Source organism: Ochlerotatus camptorhynchus, unplaced genomic scaffold, assembly GCF_037179485.1.
Source record: "Ochlerotatus camptorhynchus isolate MF236.1 unplaced genomic scaffold, CSIRO-AGI_Acam_v1.1 ptg000007l, whole genome shotgun sequence".
Lineage (NCBI taxonomy): Eukaryota > Metazoa > Arthropoda > Insecta > Diptera > Culicidae > Ochlerotatus > Ochlerotatus camptorhynchus.
This window is the reverse complement of record NW_027040499.1, coordinates 1,727,688-1,740,451: the sequence shown is the minus strand read 5'-3', so window position 1 is coordinate 1,740,451 and position 12,764 is coordinate 1,727,688. Positions and strand designations below refer to the sequence as shown.

Below are 12,764 nucleotides of genomic sequence, written 5' to 3'. Positions count from 1 at the left end.
TGTCACCTACCTGTTTGTCCATATTCAGAACCACAATCCCCCAACGACCACACAAAATGCTATCCAGAGTTGTCATCTTGTAACCTAACTTGGAAGCAGGAGTGCAAGTGATTTTGATTGATTCTCTTTATCAATTTTCTCTTTGAAAAAAATTACTACAAATTTGGTACGCCTACAATTCAAAAACGGAAAGATTGAGATAATAGATAATTGATCAATTAAAAGAACTAAATGCTCTTCACATTTATTCCGTCCACTAGTGGTCCTACGTCAAGCTTCCGTTCGTGCCCCTAGGCACAGACCCTTCTACTTTTTTATACAATATTTGCTACATTGCATGATATGTGTAGAACTTTACATGATATAATGTAAACGTTTATGATATGTGACGCTCCATTTAATCATTTTGTTCGACCATTTTCCACAGAGATGGCGTTGTTCCGCTGGTAGGAAGTGATAAAAATCCCCATATAGAAATTGAGAGAAGTGGGAATAATTCGCTTTCGGTGCATATTCAGGTCAAAAAAAAAATGAACGACAACCTAAAGAAATTAGTCAGGGGCTTTGTCGTTCAGTTTTTTCCCGGAAATGAATACTAAACAAGCTACAATTAAATAAAAATGATTTTTCCCCATACAATTTTACCTGCTTTACTACCTGTCCCCAGAGAGCCAAAAAAATCAAATTTGAGAGAGAAATTCTCTCTCACGAGCTCAATCTCTCAACATGCCATGTATTTGGTTGACACTCGATTTGTGATTTCCCTTTCACAGATTACAAAATAGAGTACCTGACACTACAAAACATGTCTGGTACCTCTATATATGCAGCAATTCCATAGAAAAAAGTTATAGTGGGTCTCAGAATTTCATGAAAATTGGTATAGTTCTTCCTTATCAAAAAATATTAGACTCGTATTTTTTTATTGCACCATTAGGGTGACCATTTCCGTGTTAGGGTGGTCCAAAAAATCATTTTTTTTTTCAAAAATGTCTTTTTTCAAACATTTATTACTTCTGAACCTCTTGACCGATTTTTACGATTGACGCTTCAAATGAAAGATGTTTTAATGTAGTTTTAAGAAAAATTATGAAACACTCAGAGATATTTGATTTTGTAGGAAAAAATATGTTACAAATGCTTTTTCTTGATTTTCACAGCGAGGGTCTTCAACAACTTCTTATTTGAGTATTTTTAATTGAAAGATCATTTAATTTTACATAAAATTAGCGATGTCGGAGAACCAGTTTTGGAGATACAATTTTTTTTAAATAAAAAATTATTGTTCCGCAATATATGCACCACACGTGCATGGAAACGATGAAGACGCAAGACGTCTCCATCGAGTCACAGCAGCTGTGACTAATGAAATCTATGAGTAACTTACAAGCTGGGTGCAACATTCAGTTCAACCTGCGGGCCGTCCATAAACCACGTAGACCAAGTTTTAAACATTGCAGATCCTACCTCCCCCCTCGTATACTTTACTAAAAATTTAAAATATTTTTACCGAGCGTATACTGTGGTTGGACTCCCCTCCCCCATTGAAGTCTTCGTGGCTTTAAAACAGGCCCCAGTTTGACATTATTAATTTTGGTATCAAAATTCTGGGAGAAGTACTTAAATGCTACAAATAATGACGAGGTCGAAGAAAAATAATTAAAACATGAAGCAATAAAAAAATACGAGTCTAATATTTTTTGATAAGGAAGAACTATACCAATTTTCATGAAATTCTGAGACCCACTATAACTTTTTCTATGGAATTGCTGTATGCATTTGCTTTAACATTTGAAGTCCCTCCTTTTTTACATATTCTGCGCAAAAGATACTTTATGCCCCGCCCCATTCATAAAATTCGGCTGGAAATTCTGTGAGGGGTGAGCTATTTTGTGTGCAGAATGTGTAAAAAAGGAGGGACTTCGAATACCAGACATGTTTTGCACTGCAGTGTCCTCTGTGAACAATTATAGGAAAACAGATTGTGTGTAGTTTCCGATAGATGTCACCGCAAACAACAGCTGTGACATCTGATAGAACTAGGGTTACCATATGGTATCCTAAAGGAGGACATGTCCTCCTTTTTCAGTATTTTGTCTACATCCTCCTTTTGCCCGAAAATGTCCTCCTTTTTTCAGTAAACATCCTTCCTTGCACTTTTTACAGTAACATATTTATAAAATTGTTTTCAAAGAGCGTTGTTGTAGGGCATGTTTGTTTAATTATGTCGCAACCTCGTCTTATCATTCACCATTCACCATTCGATAGTGGGACTAGCAGTATACTACAGCCAGTCTTGTAAGCGGTCACGGTAGTCGACACATTTTCTGTGATAATCGACTGCCTTTGCCTCCGACACTTGCAAAACAAGCTATCATAGTACACTACCGAACTCAAATGTCATTTGACAGGCTCTGTCATACGACACTGTCGCCGAAGACCGTCACAAATGTATGTATTTTAGTTTTTCTCATAATAAGAGCTGCTGATGTTGTGCTTGTGTGAATTCTGAAAATAGCAAGCAATGATGGCCTATGAATAACATTTCTGATCAGAAATGGTTTAATTTACACCACACTGAGGAATTAGAACGAAATCACTCATGTCATATGATAGTTATTTGATAATTTTCTTTTTGCTCGAAGTTATTCTACCGGTTGTGTTGTGTGAGAAAGACGACGGTAGAGCATAGAACACGAATAAAAACAGACTGTCGCGCATGACAACGAAGCGAGTGTCGTAAAAAACGTCAACTGTTTCAACCCCTGACTACAGCTGTCAACAGCCCTACATTTAGGCTGTGGAATTTTATGTGAATTTTCACTTAAATTGGACAGATTTTCACTTAATTTGGACATTTCGAAAATATCTTATACTAATTGATTGGTCAATTTTCAAGAAGATGTTTATCAAAATTGATTACTTGTATGTCAGAAATAAGTCTGGTGCAACCCCAGAGTTATTTGAAAATTTCCTATCTTTAAAATGTAAGTGAAAATTCACCAAATGGAACACAGCCGTAGATTGAATCCAAAATATGTTCGATTTTGACATTCTGGTTCTATGGTATTTTAGGATTTGGTTTAAAGTCCTATGGTAAAATTAATAAGTAGCTTAGAAGTTCGTTTTTCATGTTGGTTTCAATCAGCAATGACGTGTATCCTGATTTCTGTACATGATAAAAGTTTGGATGGTTTTGAGGCTTTAAAGCTGTAGTTTACATGCAAAACAGATAGACTGGATCATTTCCAAGTATCAACAATGAATTATGAAGGCTAGTTTGATGCATATTTCAAAAGTATAACGAGAAGATGAATTGAATTGATAACGACTACTACCTATTCAATCTCAATTGAACCGTTGAAAATCATGAATTTTGTGATAGCACACATATTATTAACCCGTTTGATAAAAACTCATTGCCATCCTTTAATTTTAAGAAAAGGAAACATTGTCCTCCTTTATCTCCAAACCTCAAACGAAATGTCCTCCTTTTCAAGTTTTTGATATGGTAACCCTAGATAGAACATGAATGCAGAAACTTGACAAAATGATCATTTATGTGCATCATATTGAATATGTTTGTTGGGAAGTTACTGTAGTAGCTTGAGCACCTAGGTTTAAATCAAAAGTAATTTAATTTGAATTTGGAACAAATAAAGAGTTAAAAAAGATGAAAAAAAGCATTTGATATAAACAGAATGAACATAACTTCACATGTAGGTATGCTACTTTCTTAATCGATTTTTGTTTGTTTTTGCGCCATTTCCTATCTACTGTACTTTCACCATACACACCCTCATCAAAACTCCCACCCTGAGAAAAAAAAAACTTTTCCGAACAAGCTCAAACCGGGAATAAGGGACTTAATGCTGGAATTGTCATCACTGATTATATCCGACCACATCCATTTGGTCGCCCGAAATCGCACCCTGTCACAGTCCATTAGTGTCCTCCGGAGTCCAGAGTGGCGGTGGTGGTGCTTAACCCTACATAAAAAATTCTTTCAGCACAGCTCTTTTGCCCTTCTGGTACTGTTAGTCTTGGTCGGTCCTACGCTGACAGCGTTGTTGGTGGCTGTCAACGCAATCGTTATCTTTCATTTCGGGTTTCCGGTATTATTGCTGACGTTGCAACTTTCGAACGACCGCTTCCAGCAGCCCTTTATGGTATCAGTTTTAATTCCTTCTTTTTATTACTCTTTGGAAGGGTTCAATTTGGGAAATTGGGGTTACGTTCATTTTCGTCCAATCATCCTTTGGCTTTCGATGGTCGAGAAACCCGGTTGCATCAGTATTCGTTGTGTGATGCTACAAAGCAACCAACCATCCTTAACCACAAGGTCACAATTCTAAGGAAAACAAAAAAATAACAAGACTTGTCTGGGGTCGCATTATTTTTTTTTAACGTAGTCAGTGATGCAGCAAATCGCGCACGTCGCCCTGTCGGAAAACAAAACTGATATGTACAAAACATCTTTGCCCAGTCATGTTCACCATTTTCCGCCCGACAACGACGACCCAGTCGGTTGAGGGGGGCGATGGCCATGGAACTTTAATAAGTTTATTTGGTTTATGGTTGGGTCATTAAATTTCTAAACTCCAGTCGTGAGAGGACGCTTTTCGGAGGCAAGCATAATGTTGAGCCATTTTGTAAAGAGCGACGGTGGTAATATAATTCTCGTTCGACCCAAAGTGGGTGACTCGTTTGAAAGTGAGATCCTGAAAAGTTAATTGAAATGATTTTAATATTAATATTCGATTGTGTTTTTGGCGTCTTCCTTGGATGCTAGGGGAATTCTACCGGCAGCGACAGGTGAATCTGGATCACGAGGGAAGCTACCAGGCAGTGTTTCGACCGGTGATAGTGCTCGGTCAGGTTTTTGCAATATTCCCGGTTCTGGGGTTCGGAGCTGCCCTAGCCAGTCGAATTCGATTCAAGTTGTGCTCCTTTCGGATGTTGTACTCGGCGCTGTTCCAGCTGGGGGGATCGATGATGTCCGGTTTTTCGTTGGTTACATTCTGGACGACCGGAGTGGAGTTTTCGAAAATTTGTAAGCAATCGGGGTTTTTTTTATTCTAAGTGTAACACTTTGTATCCACCATCGATATCGATAGTTTGTAAATTCACCACCCAGAAGCTTACTTTTGAGTGCCAATTGAAGTAAAGGGCGAACACGAAATTATTGCGACACCGAAAATGTCATGCCTGGAATCAAACCAAAATTTTAGGGTAGTTTTATACATATATTTACTTCAAAATCAAAAGAAAAGTTAATCGATGGAGCCTTGAGTGTAAAATTGAACGCATTTTCACTTGATGCCCTCCATCAAAGTCTTTACAGTGTCATCCGGTACCAGTTTCTCAGTTTTTTTTTTCCATTTTCTTAACATGTCCTTCTCGTCTTTGACTGTCTTCTTGCTCTTCCGAAGTTCCCGCTTCAATAATTGCCCTGTACTGCTCCACCGGGCGCAGCTACGGACAGTTTGGCGGATTCATGTCCTTTGGAACAAAATGGACAGAATTGGCCTCATACCACTCCAGGACACCTTTAGACTAGTGGCATGATGCCAAATCTGGCCAAAATAGCGGAGCTTCGTCGTGCTGCTGCAAGAACGGCAAAAGGCGCTTCTCGAGGCACTCAGATTTGTAGATCTCGCCATTTACTGTGCCCTTTGTCACGAAAGGCTCACTCCTCAGTCCGCAAGAGCAGATGGCCTGCCAAATGAGATATTTGGAGGCGAACTTCGACATTTTCTTCTTCTTAAATTTGTCGTCCACATCGAACTTGCTCTTGCCGGTAAAAAACTCCAACCCCGGAATTTGCTTAAAATCGGCTTTTATATACGTTTCGTCGTCCATCACACAGCAGCCATATTTTGTCAGCATCTTCTCGTAGAGCTTCCGTGCCCGAGTTTTAGCCGTCGATTGTTGCCGCTCATCGCGGTTTGGGAAGTTCTGTACCTTGTATGTATGTAGTCCAGCTCTCTTCTTTGCATTCTGGCCGTAGCTCTGCGACATGCCGATCTTTTTAGCCAAATCACGGCTTGAGACGTTGGGATTTGCTTTAATCATCCGCTTCACCTTTCCCTCCGTCTTTTTGTTCTCCGGTCCCGGTTTTCTTCCAGCTCCTTTGCCGTGGTCCAACGTCAACCGCTCCTGGAACCGCTTCAACACTCTGGAGACGGTTGAATGGTGAATGTTCAACATTTTTCCCAACTGCCGGTGCGACAGGTCAGGAAATTCCAGGTGTTTGGAAAGAATTTGTTCTCTCAACTCGCGTTGGTTCACCTCCATTTTCGTTGAATCGAAAAACACGACTTCGAGTTTGACAGCATGTACACAATACACATCAATGAGAAAGTGTGCAAAATTTGGTTGATTTTTACCCAATGGTAAAAAAGTTATGCCCTGTTGAATGTGTCGCAATAATTTCGTGTTCGCCCTTTACGCCATCTTATCTTATTGATATGAAAATTGCTTTATATTATGTGATGATCTTTTCAGGTCTGTCATGGTGGTTACTACGTGGTTACATGAGTATCCAGATCCGAGTACTATTTTTTTTTTTTCTAATCATAACTAAGTGGGCGGGAAGAAGGGAATTTTTAGAATTCCAAAAAGATTACTCTGCGCTTATTTGAGCAAAATTTCACTGCATAAAATCATCATGATAAATCTGTGCCCTTGAGGCTGTGTTCCATTTGGTGAACTTTCACTAAAATTTGACACTTCGAAAATGAATTGAAATGCTCGAAAATGCCGATGTCGTTGATCGACAGATTTTAGAGGAGGTTTTTTTGATGTAGGACTACGTCTGTGATTTCTATATAGGGGTACACTTTGTGAAAACCGAAAATGGAACATATAACAAAATTATGAAAGATTTTGAACGTTAATAACTCAGCTGCCCCTGAACCAATTGCAATAACTTTATCACGAACCGATCAGAAATATTTCTAAGCATCTGCTTAACTTAAGACTTTATCATTTTTCAAAATATCACTATTGAAAATTGCACGAATGTGCAACTGTTGCTCTGATAATTAAAATTAAATATCACCGATTGCCTGTGAACAGCGATTTCCCTAACACAGATTTCAAAGTTGAATTCCATCCGGTCTCACCAAACGGTGTTTATTCAATCACCGCATGGTGAGTGGTGGTGTTCTCCAGTACACATCGAAAGGCTCCCTGCAAGCAGCTGGCTATCAAGGCCTGGCTCAACCGCTGATCGGATTCAGTTCCAATCACCGTGTATGGTGGTGTCCGGCCGTCAGCATCAGCAGCAGCAGTGCTTTCAACGCGTGGCGTTGAACATTGTTCTCCAGTACACAACGAAAGGCTACCTGCAAGCAGCGAGCTGCAGCCCACATGAGCATCCATAGAAGGAGGAAGAAGCCGCACCGTTATTGATCAGAATCAGTAGCTCTTCGTGAGTCGCTGTGGGCCATCTATGCCATGCGCGTCACTTTCATTCCAATCAACATACAGTTCACCAGCCTTATCTGTGTTTAACACCCTAATAGTTCAGCATTACTCAACCATCACGACAAAACGGTCCTTTTCAGGACCACCATAAATTTGTAAAAGAGTATTTTTTGGACATTTGTCAAGGTCATCAATCGGATGACAGTTCCCATATCTAGATAGAGCTTTGATAAGGGCGTAACGCAAATCAACGACATCATCAGGTAGGATAAGAATTCTCCTAATTGACAGTAATGTTGGTTTGCGTGGGCGTGCCATGAATTTCTTTAAATTATCAAGAGAAGTAATTGTTTACAAAAACTGTTACGCCTAATTCCAGCTCTACCTAGATATGTTTAAATCTCTCATACCATGTTCTTGAAGGTAACATTGGAGGTGCAATTTCAAAAACCAAAGTCGGTCGTGGTTTGAAAGTGGTCTGATTTTGATCCAGAGATGATGGATTTTTTATTCTTAATACGCCAATCAATAGGAATTTTTTTCTACGAATCTGTTAAAATTAAGACTTAATCATTTTTCAAAATGTCACTATTGAAAATTGCACACATGTGCAACTGTTGCTATGATAATTAACATTATCACCGATTGCCTGCGAAAAGCGATTTCTCTAACACAGATTTCATAGTTGAATTCCTTTCGGTCTCACCATACGGTGTTTATTCAGTCACCGCGTGGTGAGTGGTGGTTTTCTTCAGTACATAACGAAACGCTCCCTGCAAGCAGCGAGCTGCAGCCCACATGAGCATCCAGAGAAGGAGGAAGAAGCCGCACCGCTATTGATCGGAATCAGTAGCGCTTCGTGAGTCGCTGTGGGCTATCTATGTCAAGCGCGACATACTAGAGTATAAACAGTCAGAACCCCACACAAATTCATATTTCTACACAAAATACAAGCTCCTGCTGCAGTTAATAAATAAGATTTATTATATAAGACCACGTAGTCCTAAGTCACCATTGCGTACAACCCCATAGGGCTGTCCCTAGTAGTTTTTTTTTTTTTTTCAAAAATGATGCCAGTCAGTCAGAAATAAGTCTGGTGGAATAACAGGTTTATGTGAAAATTTTCAATCTATCAAATTTAAGTAAAAATTCACCAAACCGAAGACATCCTGAATGTGAACTTTTTTTTTCTTGACTTATTTTCCGTCGATCTTGTTTTCCGTGCTGAGCATCAATGCTACCGACGCCAGGGAGGCAGCTCCCACACCTGGACCCTACACACTTAAAAAAATTTATGTAAATTTAGGTGCTCTGAGACTGACATATACGATTGTCATTTTTGACATAAAATTGAGTCATAATAGACACGAAATTCAGCTCAATCAAACGTACTTTCGAACGTTTCAGTCGTTTTTTTTTAACGTCGGTCTCTGCTCCGCAATCTAGAGCCAATCACCGACCGACATCGATTGCCATACATTGACGACAATCAAATGTGCAGGAAGGCAGCTTCCACACCTGCGTAGGATGTCGCACCCATTCAAACACACACATGGGCCGGGACCAACGGTTTTACTTCCCTTCCGAAGGAAGACGTGACCAGAGATTTTCATGCCTCAGAAAAATCCCACCGACTTCGGCTGGGATTGAACCCAGACCCATTGGGGTGAGAAAGCAGTGAGATTAAGTATTTCTAAGTGTGTACCTATCGACCCATCAACTCATGAACCGGGGACCAACGGCTTTACTTCCCTTTGAAAGCTTTACTTTGGGATTGAACCCAGGCCTGCTGAGGTGAGAGGCAATCACGCTTACCACTAAACCACCAGCGCCGCTATGAATGTGAATTGATAATATTTAAAATTCAGAAATCAAACACTTGAAACATTATCTGCGTTAATTCCGTACGCAGAATCCCTGAACTTTAAAACTTTCTCAATTTTTTCCATTGCTCGGGACATAAAACCAGTGGTTTCCGTCCAGTAATTTGATCTTTTGTAGTTATCCCGTGTCCTTAGTTTAAGGGCTGTTCATTAACTACGTAGACAGTTTTTTTTATTCTTAACACCCCCCCCCCCCCCCTGCGTAGACAACTGTCCATACAAAAAAAAATTTGTATGGGCCGTGGCTAATTGCCAACCCCCCCCCCCCTCCTCCCTAAACTGTCTGCGTAGTTTATGGACAGCCGCTTAGTGCATGTCGTATTACTCCATCACTATTGAGAAATGATGAAGCATTCGGTTTTGATCAGTGTCTGTTTTTATCATTTACCATCACACGCAAGGAAAATCTTCGCTGTGAAGTAGGTACGAAAACGGCGCCGGTGGTGTAGTGGTAAGCGTGATTACCTCTCACCCCAGCAGGCCTGGGTTCAATCCCAGTCGGCGCCGCCGGGATGTTATGAGGCATAACATCTTCTGATCACGCCTTCCTTAGGATGGGAAGTAAAGCCGTTTATCCCCGGTTCATGAGTTGATGGGTCGATAGGTAGGGTCCAGGTGTGGGAGCTGCCTTCCTGGCACGTCGGTAGCATTGGTGCTCAGCACGGAAAACAAGATCGACGGAAAAAACAAACCAAAGGAAAAAAAAAGTAGGTGCGAGCAAAACGAACAAATGAGTTCATTATACATCAACGAATACGCGTTTGGTGATATTCGCCACTGGTTGATTATCCAACCCAATACATATTATCAATATCAGAAGCGATCCTCTAAAGCAAAATAATCACCCAAAAGCATTTTGGGCAAAATGATTATTTTGAATATTGTCGACTCCTCCTTTTGTTTCCTCTGTTCGAGACCTAACACCACTCTGACCAGTAATTTGATCTATTGTAGTTTAGTGTGTCCTTAGTTTAGTGTTCGTACTTTTGAGAAATTATGAAGTATTCGATTTTTTTTACAGTTGTCATTCTTGCATTTATCGCAATGATCCGACTCCAATTACGAAAGGTCTCGCTATTTATTATTTAAAAAACGTGTCGAAAGGGGTAAGAAGGGTTTAATTATCTCCAAATTTCCCGTGACGCATTCCGTACATTAACAATACAGCTATGCTATCTACCATCATTATCCTGTTTCAGTATCGTGGATGTTCTTCACCATAAACCTAACCATCACCATAGGCTTTACAGTGCTGGCCCGTCGCTGGTCCGGGTTGATGCTGGAGTGGGAAAGCACTGAACAGAGTCTACCCTTTCGCCCTCAACTGGCCGCCAGCAATAGGAGCGTTCGCCGAAAGGTTCTCATCATTATGACTACTCTGATGGTGAGTGCCCTGTTTGAACATGCCCTGGCCAAGCCAGCTGGATTGTATCGAGCGTACAGATGTGGAATAACGGATCTTCTGGAAGCACATCTGATGCAAGCCTTTCCGGAAATGTTCTCGTTCATTCGGTACAATATCTACGTGGGATTTGTGGCTCAGGTCGTGACCAGTGTATTGACATTCTACTGGAACTTCGTGGATTTATTTTTGATAGTGCTCAGCATTGGATTGCGGCAAAATGTGCGACACGTAAATGACATTATATTGAAATCGAAGGCCCAGCATCATTCGGAGACGTTTTGGCACGACTATCGGAAGCACCACCAGAGGGCGTGCAACTTGGTTCACATTGTCGGTCGGAACGTGGCCTATCTGGTGGTCATTTCTTTTGCGAACAATACGTTCTTCATCTGTATTCAGCTGATTGGGGTTTTGAAGTGAGTTTTGGAATGTTTCATTGATTTGGAAGGAAATATTTTATTCTATTTTAGACCAAATCCGGGAATTATCGTCGCCATCTATGTGTGGTATTCGTTGGCACATCTGATGACTCGAATGGTGCTGGTTGCTGTCTACGCTGCTGCGGTGCATGATGAGTCTAGGAAGCTTCTGCCTACGTTCAGGACTCTTCCGACGCTGTATTATAGCAAGGAGGTAAGATATCACGGGTTCTTCCTTCAGGGCGACGTTGGTAAAAAATTGAAAAAGAAAATCTAATCCACCATCAATTCAGATGGTGTCCATAAAACGGAGTATCCCTTAAACGAAAATCGTTCATCCCAGATAATCTTCTTCGCTTTCTACGATGTAGCAATAAATTGTCCGGAAATTTCGCTCTTTCATTTCAAAAGCCACCATCCGGGATGGTAAATGGCGCACGTTCATAATCTATCTTACCGTATTAAATATAGCTTCCGGGCAGCGCGTACTCGATTTCTTTATCTTTTTTTTTCTGTCTCCCACGAGGAGGTGGTCACCGTCTTCCTTTAAACAGGCCACTTTATTTTCCTCAACAGCACGTCCGATTCCTGGTAATCGGCGGCGTGGGCTCGTCTCCAATGTCCATCGTGGATAGAAAGCATAATCTTATCTGGAATTAATATCTCAAGGAATTAATGACTGTAATAGCAATTGCCCTTTGCGAATAGAGGCTTGTTGGATGCAACAGGGATACATATCTTCACAGCAATGTCATTTTGCGGATGCTTTCTATCACACAACGCGTGATGCTCTCTAAAGTACCGGATCGTGCCAGCATTAATTTCACATTTACTGACACAACGACCCCTCCTCCACCCAACACTCAATTTGCGCGGACTTTCAGAAATTGATTTGGCTTATCTTCTGTATTATGTATTTAGGTCCAACGATTTCATCAGCAAATGGAAAACGATACGGTGGCGCTGACGGGATTCAGATTTTTCCATCTAACGAGAAAGTTGATTTTGAAGGTGAAATTCGTTAGCCTAATTGTGTGAATGTGCCTAATGTTTTCCTTTTTTCGTTTCCTTTTTCTGGCTAGATATCCGGAACGATAGTGACTTACGAATTGGTGCTGCTCCAAGTTAATGACTCCGAAGAGAAAAATGGCGACCAGAATCCATGTACTTAGGTTATCTAGGTAAATAGCTGTCAACATCTATCAATGCTGTTTTACAGTTAGAAGAATCACTGTAGCTTGTAGGTGGCAACAATAAATAAAATAAAAAGATGGAAAGGTTTTTGCTGTGCTATTAATTTTCGGTACCCTGTATGTAAGTACTAGCCACCTCAGTCAGGAGCAATCCTGAGCCTCCCTGACTAAAATGGTCTCAGTGTTGGCTCACTTACCAAAATAGGTTCTCGCGAGGCAGGGAATGATCGGACTGGATACAGAAAAACTCCTACAGCACTTCATTTTCCAAAACTACCACTATTATTCTCCCACAATCTACTAGCGTACAACTCCCACTTTCTTACTCTGGCCTGTTTTCTGTTGTCCTTCACTTCTTCTTCGGGGCCGCTTCTCTTCGCAGCTCCACCACCACATGTCCTCTTTCGTCACATATTCCACTCTGTTTCCACTC

The 12,764-nt window shown here is 40.7% G+C and overlaps 1 protein-coding gene across 1 annotated transcript; it reads left to right on the top strand.

The window, feature by feature from the left end:
- The first annotated feature begins 4,785 nt into the window (after window positions 1-4,785).
- LOC135697099 (gustatory receptor for sugar taste 64e-like) lies at window positions 4,786-12,310 on the top strand. The gene is made up of 5 exons (XM_065216688.1): window positions 4,786-5,053; window positions 10,514-11,135; window positions 11,190-11,352; window positions 12,060-12,149; window positions 12,221-12,310. Exons 1-5 carry the CDS (start codon window positions 4,786-4,788, stop codon window positions 12,308-12,310), a joined length of 1,233 nt encoding a protein of 410 aa, XP_065072760.1.
- Window positions 12,311-12,764: the final 454 nt, after the last annotated feature.

What these genes read in the sequence shown, in the direction of transcription:
- LOC135697099 (XM_065216688.1), top strand. Translation starts at nt 4,786, where the DNA reads ATGCTAGGGGAATTCTACCGGCAGCGACAGGTGAATCTGGATCACGAG. An exon ending in CAGCTGATTGGGGTTTTGAA is followed by an intron (nt 11,136 to 11,189) that starts GTGAGTTTTGGA and finishes ATTCTATTTTAG; the next exon opens with ACCAAATCCGGGAATTATCG. An exon ending in CGCTGTATTATAGCAAGGAG is followed by an intron (nt 11,353 to 12,059) that starts GTAAGATATCAC and finishes TTATGTATTTAG; the next exon opens with GTCCAACGATTTCATCAGCA.